Source organism: Seriola aureovittata, chromosome 9, assembly GCF_021018895.1.
Source record: "Seriola aureovittata isolate HTS-2021-v1 ecotype China chromosome 9, ASM2101889v1, whole genome shotgun sequence".
Classification (NCBI taxonomy): Eukaryota; Metazoa; Chordata; class Actinopteri; order Carangiformes; family Carangidae; genus Seriola; species Seriola aureovittata.
Genome location: NC_079372.1, coordinates 10,228,272 through 10,243,585, shown reverse-complemented (window position 1 = coordinate 10,243,585; position 15,314 = coordinate 10,228,272). Strand labels below are relative to the sequence as shown.

General features: G+C 38.3%; 2 protein-coding genes across 4 annotated transcripts; both read right to left on the bottom strand.

Moving 5' to 3' along the window:
• Positions 1-74: 74 nt before the first annotated feature.
• Positions 75-2,313, bottom strand: mrps25 (mitochondrial ribosomal protein S25). Its single transcript, XM_056384917.1, has 4 exons — positions 2,098-2,313; positions 1,262-1,368; positions 1,051-1,138; positions 75-642 (listed from the first exon to the last, which is right to left on the bottom strand). Exons 1-4 carry the CDS (start codon positions 2,229-2,231, stop codon positions 453-455), a joined length of 519 nt encoding a protein of 172 aa, XP_056240892.1. The 5' UTR covers positions 2,232-2,313; the 3' UTR covers positions 75-452.
• Positions 2,314-2,440: 127 nt separating this feature from the next.
• Positions 2,441-14,500, bottom strand: nr2c2 (nuclear receptor subfamily 2, group C, member 2). Of its 3 annotated transcripts, XM_056385841.1 has the most exons (16): positions 14,147-14,495; positions 11,926-12,010; positions 11,800-11,828; positions 11,517-11,612; positions 11,086-11,286; positions 10,865-10,970; positions 10,523-10,702; positions 9,352-9,508; positions 9,144-9,234; positions 8,717-8,862; positions 7,737-7,914; positions 7,325-7,446; positions 7,046-7,185; positions 6,444-6,581; positions 6,186-6,291; positions 2,441-5,173 (listed from the first exon to the last, which is right to left on the bottom strand). In XM_056385841.1, exons 3-16 carry the CDS (start codon positions 11,815-11,817, stop codon positions 4,999-5,001), a joined length of 1,854 nt encoding a protein of 617 aa, XP_056241816.1. In that variant the 5' UTR covers positions 11,818-11,828; positions 11,926-12,010; positions 14,147-14,495; the 3' UTR covers positions 2,441-4,998. The 3 variants fall into 3 exon arrangements, 2 of the variants coding, with proteins under 2 accessions (XP_056241816.1, XP_056241815.1); XM_056385840.1 differs by lacking the exon at positions 11,800-11,828 and having other exon boundaries at positions 14,147-14,492; XR_008828730.1 differs by lacking the exons at positions 2,441-5,173; positions 11,800-11,828 and having other exon boundaries at positions 7,014-7,185; positions 14,147-14,500.
• Between the last annotated feature and the right edge of the window lie 814 nt (positions 14,501-15,314).

The following is a 15,314-nucleotide window of genomic DNA, read 5'->3' as shown; positions in this document are numbered from 1 at the left end:
GAAAATATTGTGGTTATTATTACTTTTTTTGATTAATTATTTTTTACATAAAAAGTTACTGCTTACTTCAGCCACACAGGCAAATTTAGGTTTTATTTGAATGTTTACATTGTAATTTTCAGCTCACACCTGGATGACAGGAATCTTTAACCGGGTCACATCATGTACAAACAGAGGGTGTGAGGTTAAGATGTCCAAACCTGGCACGAAGTATCAACACCCCCAACACTGACAAGTGTTTGTACTGGATTTATGGTGGAGTGGCGGGTGTCAGTCCAGGCACTGACAATCTCCAATTCACACAGAATAATGGGACCCATTCACTTGTGCATATTTACAACAAAATATGCAATGTGTTAGTCCTTTTATGTAACTGTACAAAATCAAACGCAACAATAATATAATAATATTGTCCAGTAAATCAACAATAGTCTGCTCTCCTTCTCAGCCTCTTACTCCTGTGATGCTGCCATCTGGGTTCGATATTTGCCTGTCATCTCCTTGGGCAGTGGTGTGGTGCCAGGACACGGCACCTGGCCATCCACCTCACAGATACACTCCCTTAGACAATACTTCTTTGGTCCAAAGTTGGCGGGGTTGGATGCCTGCATCTTGGCGCGGGATTCAGCTTGTAACACTTGTCTGTGAGCACAGAGAGTAAAATAAATACACAAACAGATCGTCTAGTCATTATAGGAACAAGCCTTTTTCACAGCAGACATTTTTGAGATGTCACAGTAGGAAAGGCACAGGTGTAAATAAAAAAAAAAAAAAAAGGCTGAATTCCATTTAGCTGCTCCAGCCTCACAGTCCTGGTTTTGCTGGAATAAATAATATATATATATATATGCACACATTTTATATTTTTATCTGGTCTTCAAGGCTGAATTACATTAAATTATATGATTTTTTGAAGTCATTTGCTTTAGTAAAATGTAAAATGAAGTTGCATCCACCAAGAGCGCTAATCACAGGCATATAGTCATGTAGGTGTCATGAAACATGGTCCACACTTAAATAAAATAAAATAAAAATAACTCAATATCTTACTCTGATTTTCCCAAAATCTTCTTAACGTGTTGTGAAATTTGTTTGTAGTCCTTCCCTTCTACATCCACCAGTACCTGCTCCCCATCATCTGCAGGAGAGACAAGAGACAATATTTATAAAATTACAGTTATAATAGTGGTAATAATAATTATTATTATTATGATAGTCATTATTTTATGATACAGGTTAAACAACAGTGCCATCTACGCACCCAGGTAGAACTTCAAGAATGGTGATGGTGTCATATTTTTGAACATCATTACTTGGACCCACGGGTTTTTGTACTGAATCTGAGGAATATTGAAGAACACAAACTTTCTGCAAAACAAAGGGAGAGAAATTTGGCATCAGCTTCACATAACAGGTGCTTTCTTTAATTGCTACACTTTTGAGAAGCAAATTGTAACAAAAAGTTTTTCAAATTTCTTCATGATCCTGAATGGTTCAGACAATGAATGTTCAATTTACCCACCTCCAGCATTATGAGTTTTTTTTTTTTTTTTCATTATTAGTTACATACTTAGTTTAAATATACATCCCTGCCACTTATACTGTAGCAGCCATGGGCTTAAAGGCTGCACTGACTTAGGTGACAGTTTTCTAAAGTTATTTTATTCCGCCAACAAAAGAATAAAAACCAATAATTGCTCATTTAATGCATTGATACATTTTCGTTTCACAAACTTAAAAATAGGAATAAAAATAAAATAGTAATTGTGGCATGTGCAAAATATACCACAGCCAGCAAACTTTTGATGCCAGCTGGGAGTCTTTCTATAGACTACTCTAAACTTCAAGTTCTGACACATTTATAGGACTGTACTGATAATTATGTGCTGGTCCCAGTTCAGTTCAGACCTAATGAGCTGGTATGGAGTAGTAGAGTGAACAAACCTTCGCACATGCCACAATTACAGTTGACTTTTCCCTAATTTAAGTTAATGAATATAAAAGAGATACAGTGCATTCAAATTTTAAAAATGGCTTATCTGTAAATGTCTGTGTGCTGCAAAGGTGGTAATTACACGGCTAGCTGTTAGCTCTGACCTTGCTCCGTCGCTCAGCTCTCCATGTGTGTTGTAATTCACCGTCATGATCTTGACTCGGTTTTTAAAGATGATGTCGCCCTTCTGCAGGTAGTCCAGGGTCCTCCTGATCGGGAACCTTCCTTTCATAGGCATTTTTAACAAACTCTTTTAATGTTTACAAGATACCATTTGAAACCTGCCTCCCGCAGCGAGTCGCACAAGCACAGACAGACGCGTTTTTGATGACGTCCCAAGTGGTTGTCATCCGGGAGACTGAAGAGCGGTCTGGTAGTTGTAGTTTTTAACGACGCTGCACTTCATTCACCTTCATCACTAGAACAAGAGCTTATTCAATCGTTTATTGAATGTTATTCTTTTCTGTAAAGTCATTCACTATCTTGTCTTGTACATTGATTTTGTGAATTTAAATAAAAACAACAAAAACAAGAGCTTACAGACAAGGAGACAAGAAAATAGACAAATGAGAAAATAAAATAATTAATGGGTGCAAATGAATTATAAAAAACAAATTGTACAATTAGATGATTTTCTGATAGATAAACTCCTCTCACTCTCAGAACAGAACAGACTCAATTTTTGTCATATTTCATGAATAATTGTTTATTTCTTTTATACTGTGTGGCTTCAGAAAAGCCGGCCCCAGAGACTGGAATGCTGATACAGGAGCTCAGTCGTTAATACATTTGTTTTATATCTTCATTGGAGTGAGGTAGAAATGTAGGGTTGTGATAAAACTTGAGCAAAACATGAATGTTTAAATTTCTCAATTTCAATGTTTGAAGAAATACATTTTACATGAGCAGAAAATATTTACATTGTATAAAATTTTTACCATGGAATACTCAATCCTCAAAGCTGAAAAAAAACAAAAAAAAACAATCTGCTCTAATATCTTCTAATGTGGGAGCTGCTCATGGTGGATGTTTTAAAGCCACAACATTTAAATCAACATTTTTCATACAGCATTTAATAAAATGCACTTAAGCAACTTCTTCATGCATGGCAATGCACTATAAAAAGAAGAAAAAAGAAAAAAATTATAACAACGCTCCTTAATAGGGCAGACAGCGACAAGATTATAAAACCCCGCTTAAAAACAACATGCACTCATTTTAATGAAATTACATGTACAAAGGTCATTTTACACCAGTGCCGTAACAAACAAACAGTCTGTATGGGTTTTAAACCCAATTCTTACAACTGACATTAATTTCACAAGACATAATAACTGTTGACTTCTTTACATCCCCATTATCATTCATGTTGCTGTGGATGCTTATTCTGAACCATTATACAAGTGGGTAAGCCAATGCATATCTCCATATGGTCTTCAAGACACGGATACACTAGAGACTGGCTTTCCAGAAGATCTCTCTTTTTTTTTTTTCAGGGAAACCTGCCCAAAAGTACTTTAAGTACACTTAGTATGCAACAAGCAAATTTGTTCACAACAAATTTAAGTTTTTAGAAAACATACAAAACAAAAAGTTTTAGTCAGCATGAATGTAGTGGAACGCCACAAAAGCTGATTGATGTGCACTTTAGCAGAATACAAATGCAAAACACAAGTACAAAAACAGCAGCATAGCTACACATAAGTAACATTTCTGAACCCAAAATCTTTAAGATAATCTAATTCTTGAAAAGAAATAAGCGCCACTGATAAATACACATACAAGATGCAGACTGAGAAGAACAGTTGTGACACTGATGCGACAGAGGGAAAAACATATAATTGATTGTCATAAAGAGAAAAGTGATGAGGTGATTGCACGGTTTATAATAGCAACATATTCATGATACCCCAAAAATACTGTGTACCTAAACATAAACCTAAACTCTGACATGTCATTCAGTATAATTTAAAAAAAAAAAAAGAAATAAAAAGGACATGTGGTCAATTTAGTTGGCTAATTTGTCTTATGTGATTTTGTGAATATAAAGTGAATGTAAATTAAAACTGAAAGACAGAATAAAAGCAGACATTGGTCACATTGTATTGAGCTCAACGGTGTGACAGCCAGTGCATATGAATACTTTGCAAATAAAGGATTGAGGTTTGAGTTAGCTCAGGTACCTGATTGAAGTGCATTTTCCAGCTATTATTTAGATTTAATTAATTAGAGTAAAGGCCTGTTTATTCATTTTAATTGTGTCACTTACAAAATTGAAAAAAAAAAAAAAAAAAAAAGAAAATTACAATTAAGTCATACTTAGTCTTTGTTAAAGCCTGAATTCTCAATTTAACAGCACAGTCATTGACCATATAAGATTATACTGAGCCAATGTTCACAAAAGCCAACATAAATAAATACTTAACAGCTTCAAAGTACATTTTTACAGTAAATACTCAGATTTACTTTAGTCTTAAGATTAAAATTTTTAAATACATGAAATTCCAATTCCACATATAAAATTTCAATTTTTAGACTCTGGGCTGTGTTTATTATATACAGTATCTCATCTGATATCTGCAGATTATGTATGTAATCATCATGAGGCCATGGTAAGGCTTAGATAAGACTGCAACAATTTGAAAGGCTAAGACCAGAGGTTTAAATTCACTTGCTTGAAGTGCTATAAAGACATTAAAGGAGACGAGCATAGTTGCAGCTGCAGATAATTCCTTTTTCATTTAATTCATAGTGGCTGAGTTTAGGCCAGACACTCAAGATTACCACACTGCATCAGCTCCAGAGGACAGTCCAAGTGTCACCCTGGCTCTCCAATGCCAGATAATCTTAATCTACCAAGGATTCCTGAATGATTTTGCACCATGCATCGTTAGAAAACAAGGGGCTGCTGCAGAATTTTGGATTGGGGTTCAACAATAAACCCTTTGAGTGACAAAGAGTACCATCTTTAAATCGACAGTTCTGGGTTCTGGATTGATAGGATATCATTCGGTTGGGTCAGAGTCCTGGCTGTTATACTCAGCTGTCTCCATCTTGAGGATGTAGGGAATGATACTGTCAATAGAAACGTTACCTATTAAGCCAGTGAAGAAGAGCTCCTCTGTGATGCTCGAGTTCATGAGCCGCAGGGCAGGGAGACGAGTCAGGATACGGGTCAGCCTGAGGAAACACACAACAGTTCCAGTCATACTGATATTTTGTGTTTACCTCCTTGTTTGTTTTTTTTTTTTCAAAGAAATGTTCTTATAAGCTCGTCTTTTTCCTCAGTGTGCATCACAATCTTCAAAAGTAATTTATGTCCGTTAGCCAAACACCTCAATGCTCTACACTTGAATAATGCTGAGATTGAAATGACACCAACACAAGTGAAAAGCAAGGATGTGAAAATGTATGACAACCCAAATGAAGAATTGTGGTTTATTTTATTTCTGCATTTATTTGTCAACATAAACAAACTCAAACTGTCTCTGTGCACCACCTGTTAGTGGCTGGTGCAGACTTAAGGCTTTGTGATGGTTAAATCCCCCAGACCTAAAAACATATGAAAATCGTCTGTCACTGGTGTACTACTGGCAGTTACCACTTTGCATAGATAATTCTTACTAGCATATGCTGCTGCTGACTGTGGTATGTCACTGCTGCGTGCTAGATAACTGTCACTGATGTGATGAATACTATTCCTGTCTGGTAGCTAGTGGCACTAATCATAGCTACAAAGGCTAACAGCCAGCAAAGCAAACAAAGCTCTGGACTGTTTGACCATTAAAGATAACTATATGCCAATCGGCATTATGTCTTCATGGTGGAGAGGTCTGAGGCTCAGGTCCTATCTATTTCAACATCCTCCCTCATTTTCTATAAATAAAAATTTACTTGACTTAATATCATTTTTATTTATTAATTTATTTAATACAAGAAATGTTATATGTCCGTGGCACAGCAGTGATATAACATGTATTGTATACCGTTACCAATATACAGAATAAGATGATGGGGAGTTGTATGTACAGGTCAACAACAACAGCATGCGACATACCGTTGATCAAAGTGGCAAACCGCAAAGAGTAAACATACAACATTACAACCAGATCACATGTAATTCATGGTACTGCTGCCTTGAAATGGGGTGAGGACGTTGTGTTGACTGGTTAGATTGGAAGTATGAATGTACCTGTACGTGTCATCTGGATAGGTTTTCTGCACATAGTCCTGCAGCTCCATCAGAGCTTTCTCCTGGAACTTCTCAATCTGCCCACTGCTGTCCACACCCGGGTGATCTGATGAGTCAAACACACCACTATCATTTAACAAAATGCAAGTCACTTATTCAAATTTCATTCACTCTTCCGTGGTATTCTTTTCATTCAACTGATAACAGCTACATCGTTCATCATTAGGAAAAATCGGACAGTCCTCTTAGCAGACTCACCAGGGCTGAACAACACTATAGCCTTCAGGTAAGCATATTCATAGCTGTCGGTCTCCAACCTCGTCATGCTGTTGCAGAACTCCTGGAACTTCCAGATATGCTCCATCACCTGCTTCACCCTCTCCCCCGAAAGTTTGTCTAAGACAGAAGAAAATGCAGAGTTTGATGTAACATTTGTCATTTTTTTATGTAGTTGTTCTGTCTCACCAGGATAGTCTTATGAGAAACAAGAAAAATATGTCATCGCCATCAAAAGTTGCAATTCCTCCTAACAGTTTAAGACACATTTTGGCTGGTTGTTGGCATATAGTTGCTTCAATTAAGCCAAGTCAGTAGTTGGTAGATGCATAAATTCTCCAATTAACTGCTGATATATGACACAAGGACAAATTTAAAAATGTGTAAAAAAGTGTAATATTGGAAATGTAACAACAGGGTGGTAAAACTTAATATCTCAAAGTTTCATCTAATCAACAACAGTGGCAATGCCACTACTCTAGGTCTAATTTGTTATAGTAACAAATTTAAACATCACAGATCTTCTCTCTTGTTTATATGTGTGCGTCCTACTGTGAAGTGATGACGAGGTCTGTGGTCCATACCATCCTGGATGCTGCTCTGAAGGTGATTAATGATGGCAGTGAGGATGGTCGACAGGTTCATCACATGAGCGCACTGAGCGAGACCCAGAGTGAACAGCTCATTCCAGCAGGCTCGCACCAGACTGGTGTTTGCCTCCTGACTGAAAAAGACAAACAAAGGAAGAACGATGGGTGCAAGTGCGTAGATAGCGTGCCTTTGGACTTCACAATATTATATACAGTCAATAGATGGGAGCTTGCAGTGTACTTTACGTCTTCATGTGTCAAATACATTCTTACCCGAGAGCTGAGAAGGCGGGGATGGAGCGCGCCCAGTGCATGGAGAGAAAGAGAAGCCTGGAAGCCGACTCACAGATGTAATGCACATTCAGATACTCTGGCATGGGGTTGGGCATGGTGAGCTAGGGGAAAGACAGGGGGACACAGAAAAAGGATGCCCCAGTGATCAAACAGCAAACCATGTAACTGCAATGTTCACAAGTTGACTCCTGACCGGAGAACCCTCGCTGCAAGCCATAACCCTCTCTCTCCCCACATTTCCTGTCTGTATCTCTACTACCACCCTACTCTGCTAATATGTACACATGCATATCTGTGTTTAACAAAGACTTCTGCCTTGCCTTGAATTCTTCTGCGATGTTCAACAAGTGTGTTGTTGTGGCCATTAACTTTATGAGTGGACTCCACCCACCTTAAAGCCAACATGGCTGTCAGTGAGCAGCGGCCCCTCCACCTCAATAATGGGGGTCTCCTGGTCTCGACCAATCAGCTGGATTGTTGTTCCACCAACGCACTGCGACTTATCTGCCAGACTCTGTCCGACCCCTTCTTCAGGTGGGTTGAAGACTTTGGCCAGGGTGTCAAAGGCACTGCACACAACACACAAAACAAATATACATTTCCTTCTACCTGAGTGATAAAAAAAAAAAAAAAAAAAGATCCAAACATCCCCTAACCGTTTGCATCAAATATATTATTTAATCTTTCAGTCACTCAGCACCTTCTTGTTTTGTGGTCATTTACAGTGGTTTTGGGAAGGTTTTGCTGTGTAAATGAACAATGAAGCTTTAACTAAGCATAACAAAATTATATCACGTAAATAAAATGAAAAAAAAAAAGATTAAATTGAAAATACAAAATAATCTATGAAGTGCTATTTAAAATGCTTAGAATAGGATAATATCAGTGATGAAATCACTGCAGATATTACAATCCAAAACATAATGCAAATGACCTGCATTAAATATCAAAAAGAAGAGTAAATGTCTTACATATTTAAAGGGTTACTCATTTTTACAGTATCTGAATGCCAGTTTGAGCTGGTTAACTGTGGCCTCCTGGCTTAAATGGGTGAAATGATACATCATGAACTTTAACTTTTGACAAATTTATACACAATACATTACACTTGAAAAGACAAGAAAGAAGACAACCACTGTGAAGTCCTTGTTGTACCTGTCATTTTTTTCAACTTTTCCCAGAGCAAAACATTCCCTTTCAAAATAATCTGCTTCTATAGAGGCCACTGACTTGACACGTGATGCCAAGTCAGACAGGAAAATAATTAATTAATAATAATAATTCACAGAGGGCCTGTTAAAGTGAGTCATGAAACTTTGCTGATACCTCTAACAAACAAACTCTCCTCCTCTCTGTGCACTGCTGACTAACCGTGTTATCTCGCTGGCGGATTGCTCCTCATGTTGGTTGTCTGAGGTGTCACCATTGTTTAGATTTTCTTTTATTGAGTCACTCAGGTTGGCCAGTGATGTTACCACATTGGCTAGTGTCCCCAGGTCCCCCTGTCCAGACTCCATCTGAAGACAAAAGACACAGTGCAGATTGTTTTCATCTTGTGGGCCAAGATCACTTGCCATTCCATCCATTCTAGACAAAATATTCAAAAATTAGTGGCATGTAACATGAATGGCAAATGCCTCTTAAAAACACACTGAAGGCCTAAATAAAGACAGAATCTACTGTAAATCAGTTATCAGAAAAATCATGTATATACTTATGGTATAAGTATGGTAAGTAAGTAAGTATAAGGCAGAGCAGACAGATGTTCTATTTACTGTATCTGCAGACACATCTGTACCTTTGGGTCGGTGGCAAGCAGCAAAGTTCCATCACTTTGGATGACCGGCTGTTGGATGTTGACCAGCATCCCCTGGTCCAGCAGGCTGGATCTGCACATGGCACAGAGCATTAACAAAATCCAGTTTAAAAAACACCCAACAGCTGAGAAATAGAACAAAACATAGGCCAAGGCCTGAGGTTTGTGTGTAGTCCTGATTCCCACTAACCTGGAGCCATCTGTCTCTGTATCAGAGATGAAGGTCGGTGTGGCGATGAGCGGACTGTTTAGGTCCTTGCGAATGTAGATCTTTTGGGTAGAGGCAGCACAGTTGGCGTGCTTCTCTCTGGGCACTATATCAATGGGTTTCCTCTCACTCTGGACAGCTGAGGAAAAAAAACAGTAACAGACAAACCCAAATTACCCTTTTCCAATGGTTAGAAATGGACAGTTATAACAATAAAAGTGATCCCAGAGGAATATTATTTTTTTGTTTGTTTGTTGTTGTTTTTGTTTTTTTTAAATCGATTCCTCACAACACAGATTAGCATAGACAGACAGATAGATTGATTCCTTTATTAATCCCAAAGGGAAATGGCAGATACTAGTAGAAATTCAGTGTCTTGCTGAAGGACAATCAGTGTTGTTGCTCACACAAGGTCCTTTTGGTTTAATGATTTAGAACTCCTCAAATTGTGAAGGAAGTGCAATTGACCAAGGTACTTGAACCTACATTATTTGATTAAAAGATCGCCTCTCTTCTCTATTCCCTCCAAATGCATAATCAGTAAATTAGGCGAATACTGCAGAAGACTTTTCAAGATCGCGCAGAACGCAATTTAATGCCTTTTCCATGATCATACTGGTCAAATAATGCGAGAAAACCAATTGAGAAATTAAATGTCTAAAATCATTTAATAAATATGAATTTATATCACATTTTATTAAGTACTTCACAGTTGTATACAACAATAACTCAGTAATAATCAATTAACATGACCTTTTTGTGGCAGAAAATGGATGGATGTATTAACCATAAAATATAATAATAATAATAATAATAATAATAATAATAATAATAACAATAATAATAATAATAATAATAATAATGAATTAATTTCAGTTCCTTGCTACTGTAGCTAGCAGTAGTGAGTGTTGTTACAGATCTGATGGTACTGATCTAAAGCCTCCGGCATGCACAATCAACAACATCTCGACAGCCAGCAAATGTATTGAAAAAAAATAAATAAAAAGTTATAACCAACATTACTGTCTGACAGGCAAGAAAAAAAAGAAAAAAAAGACCTTTGTACATAAAGTTACACACTCTTTAATAACTTGTCTCTGAGTGGAAGCGTATTTTTTATCTCCATGTATTGCAGATTGAGATGCAAACTCACACTCAGTCTTCATCCCCATCTTAAGGCATTTCCTCAACCGGCAGAACTGGCAGCGATTGCGGTGGTGTTTGTTGATGACGCAGTCCTGTTTGCTGCGGCAGCTGTAGGTAAGGTTCTTCCGCACGCTCCTCTTGAAGAAGCCCTTACATCCCTCACAACTGACTGCTCCATAGTGACGCCCTGAACACAGAGAAGACTAGTCAGAGTGTCTGAGTCACTGTATGTGTATGGGTGAGATTGCTGACATTGTGAAGCTAAACATACTATCTGATTTGACATCAGGATGCATCACTGAAGTTACATACAAAATATCACATCTGCATGTAAAGTAAGCTTCAGTACCTGAAGCCTTGTCTCCACACACCACACAGTACTCCACTGGCTGCGATCGGCTCAAGTCCCCAGACTGCCCTAACAACCGTTCCATTGACACTGGATCTGTGACAATCTGAAAAGCAATGTTATAACAATGTCTGAAAATAGTAACAAATATCAAGACCAAGATATTGCCAATGGCACCATCACACTATATACCAGAGGTGATATTGTGGGTAACACTGTACCTGTATCCTTCCTGGCATCAGGCTGTCAGCAGCAGTGAAGATGAGCTGCTTAGTGTTGTGGCTGTCTGGTGAGGCCAGGATAACCTTGCCCGCCCCTGAGCTGTCAGCCGTAGTGAGAATGAACTGCTGCTTGGGAGCACTGGACGGGTTCATCGCTGTTACTATCTGGATCTTCTGACCTGTCTGCTGGTCAGTTACAATCTGAAGGTGATCAAAGATGGAAGAGGAAGACACAGAGAGAGGGAGGTGGAAATAAACATACACCAATGGGGTTAAAGGGAAAAAAAAGGGAACAGAGTGACATTGAAGATGGGAGAGCTTAGTCACATGTCGTAACATCAACGTGTTCATTGCTGCCGTTAATGCACCGAAAGAGGACAACATCAACAGGCAGGAGCAGTGTCACATTCTCTGAAGCCAGCTGCGGTTACCTGTATTCGCTGTGGTGTTGTGGCAGGCTCAGTGGAGATGACCTGAAAGCGCTGTGGAGACTCACTCATCACCGAGTCTGACGGAGAGGATGACACCTACAATTTTTTTTAAAACATACACATACAAATTATAAATCAGTATGTCCGGAACACAAATATATTTAACTTGAGTGTGTGTGTAAAACATAGGGATGTTATTATAAAACACTTTTAAAGAAATACAAGAGGGAACTGTCTGGAGAAGGTATGTCTATGGCAAGAAATAAATGCAGCACCTACTTACCACACAATCAAAGAGCATAGCACCAGTTTCTTTCAATTAAAAAAAAAAGAAAGAAAAAAAACTTCATATGATTTAACTTAAGACTGCCAGAATTTACATCATGAAACTGTTCCTCTGCACACCCACCTCTGCCTCGTGCTCAGAATCCACTTTCTGCTGAGACAGCAGATTCGGGTTGGTTGTCATGATGATGTAAGGTCATTAGTGAGGTCTGTTTGGAAAGATGCCACAAGCACAAAGGTGCAAACCGTCACAGAAGAGCAGGACAACACTGGGACATTTTTAGAAAATTAATATTAATGCTGTATCATAAAGGATTATGACATTAAAATTGAAAGTGCAGCACTCCACCAGTCTGGGCTTTATGGCAGAGAGGCCAGACGGAAGCATCACCTCAGTGACAGTTTGCAAAAAAGCACCTAGAGGACTCTCAGACTGTGATAAACAAGATTCTCTGGTCTGATGAAACCAATATTGAACTGTCTGGGCTCAATTCTAGGAGGAGGAGACCAGACATGATGCTTAGAATTGGTTGTGCCTCTGTAAGTTTCTCCCACTGTGGTCACTGTGCTCTTGGGAACCTTCAGTGGACATTTAAAGATGATCAAGAGAAATGGGAGGGACCTGAGCTAAATTTCAAGTGTCATAGCAAAGTGTCTGGATACTTATGCCAATGTGATACTTCAGGGTTTTTTTTCCCCAAATTTTCTACAATTCTGTTTTTCCTTTGTCATTATGGGGTACTGAGTGTGGATTGATGAGGGAAATTTTCCCTTTTTTGGCATGAGGCTGCAACATAACAAACATATGCACTACATCCTAGATCACAGCTGCCTTTTCTACTCTTGTGGCTTCCATTTTCTTCAAACAGCAGGTAACCAACCTGGTGTGTTCTTTTATATGTGATTTCATACCAATTATAAAGTCAAACTTTTTGTATCTCAGCATATTTACACACAGAGAATGAGCTAATGACACCACAGAAAAAGATTTCTATTCATTGGAAACAACACTGACATTACTGTAAACAGAAAGAACTGAGTGAAAAGAACCACACATCATTAAAACTTAAGTGAACACAGATGAATGGATCATAGCCTCACAGCATTTGCAGTCTTTGAACACAGTTGACAGAAGTGTATCAAATCAGTGCAGAAAAACTATAAAGAGGTATTGTCTATGCCAGCCACGAGCAAATAACATATCATGTTGATTTAGGAAGTGAAGACAAGTAAAAGAAGTAAATACAAACCCTAACAGGTAACACAAATTAAAAGATAAGCCTTTCTTCAAATGTCAATGCACTTTTACTTTTTATTTCATGAAGTTAAAAAGGGGGAGAAAAATAAAAAACTGTAATTGTGGCATGTACAAAAGTTTGGGCATCCAACTAAGTAACAGAATGTTTAAATTTGTCATTATGTTTTTTCATCTTAAAAATGACTTAAATGATTAATAGATTATCAAAAGAGTTGCCAATTATTTTTCTGTTGATCAACTTATCGGTTAATCAACTAATTCTTTCAGCCATAACAACATTAACTCCTTCCATCAATAATCTCCGTTCAGTTTCCAGTTTTAACTGTCTTTGTTGATCTGGGGTTATAATAGTGAAAAGATTGATGTGCCTGCAGTGCTCCACGGGCTCACTGACCAAAGGGAGCAGCATGCTCTTTCATAATGTTCACTGATTGGTGCAACACAATGTCCATCAGTACCTCCTTCCCCAAACGCATCACAATACAGAACAAAATGGAGAATTTGGCAGTCAGCCAGTAACACTGAAGACGAATCCTAATGATAATATATTAGTGCAGATTTCTTTCCAGACAGAACAGTGGACGACTGTCAATGTGCTAGTAGTACATGTAAAAATGCAGCTTTGGTAAATAAAGTCATAGTTGTTTCAACCCACTCCTGTGCCCGGAATGGCAAAGGTAAAAGGGTCGAGTTCATCTGCAGCAGCTACATCTTTCCAATGTTAGCTATTCCAGCTAACGTTAGCTTAATACAAGTAAACCGAACAAGGGCTGCACCAAGAGCCGACTCTGCCCGTGTCTCCCCCTGGATTTGTCGTCTTGGCATGCAGGGATTGGTTCAGGTTAAGCCGATATGGGTGTTAAGTATTAAGTATAGTATTAAGTATTGATTTAACTGTGTGTAAAGAATATCCGCGTAGGCATAGTGAGCCCAGCGTCCTTGCCCGGATCCCGAGTTGCCGGAGACGGGCAGGAAAGGAGCTCCGCATCGGCTAGCTAACAAGCTAGCCGGGAGATTAGCTGCGCTCTTTTATCAACCAGTATCTCCGAGAGCTTTCTACGGTTTTAAACCCAGGACTGAGACTTACCTCCAGGAAACGACGTTCTCGGATTTAGGACGCTCTGCTATTTTATAAAATATTTGTTTTGGTTTTCTTCTGTTAAAGGTCATAGTTCGTGACCCCGCACCGCCAGCGTGTTGATGATGGTTGAGGTTTTTTTTCTCCTTCCTCTCTCGCGCCCCCCACCCCCTCCGCGCGAGCCAGACAGCATGACGTCATTATGTCTGGGGACTTTGTTGTCAAGTTATAGATTATAGCCAGTGGTGGAATAAGTTGAATGAATTAATACGATTTCTGTAGGAAAATAAACAAACAAGAGTTTGCTGCTGCTATGGTGCTGACCCTTATTTCACTAAAATTCAACATGGATCCTTTTTTTATCAGTTTGCTTCCCCTGTCATTGGTAATGATTCAAATTAATTATGGCTGAAAATAAATAAATTGTGGGGTGGCGGGATGTGAATTTTTTTCAGCTTCGATATGTTCTACTATTTTTGCAGATATATTGGAGAGTTGTCAATAAAACTAAATCTAAAGAAGGTTGGAGACCACTGGTATAAACTTTAACAGTGTAGTGTATTTTATATGCTCGTCATATTTTTCTTTAAGTAAAATCTTAATATAAAAGCAACCAGTAACTATAGCTGCCAAATAAATGTAGTGCAGTAAAAAGTACCAATATTTCCCTGAATGTCCCCTGAAGTCCCTGAAGTAAAAATGGAAATTTACTCAAGTAAAGTACATTAAAAACCATATATGTACATATATACGATACTATATAGAACTTAACACCGACTGTGACAAATGCTCTTGTATATTACAAATATTATGAGTATGTTTTTGGTGGACTGGACAATGAAAGAATCACCCACTTTTCTTTTATATTGAAAATACTTTGGAGCCATAGCCACAAGTTTGAACCAATTTTGTGCCAATATCTGTTACAGTGATATATGGGAATCCTACAGTGCTTTGCACAGATAAAGTCCGGAGACTTAGAGCTTTTAGACAATGTAGAATTTGTCAAGGTTGTGTTAAGATTGAGTCCAATACAAAACACACTTAAAGTAGTGCTGCTAGGGCCAGTCTCATACAGTTGTGATGATGTATTTTAAAAGGATGCATTACACAGAATATGAGGGGAATAATCAAGGAAATGGGATAAAGATGGCTAAATTGATAGCAATAAATATAC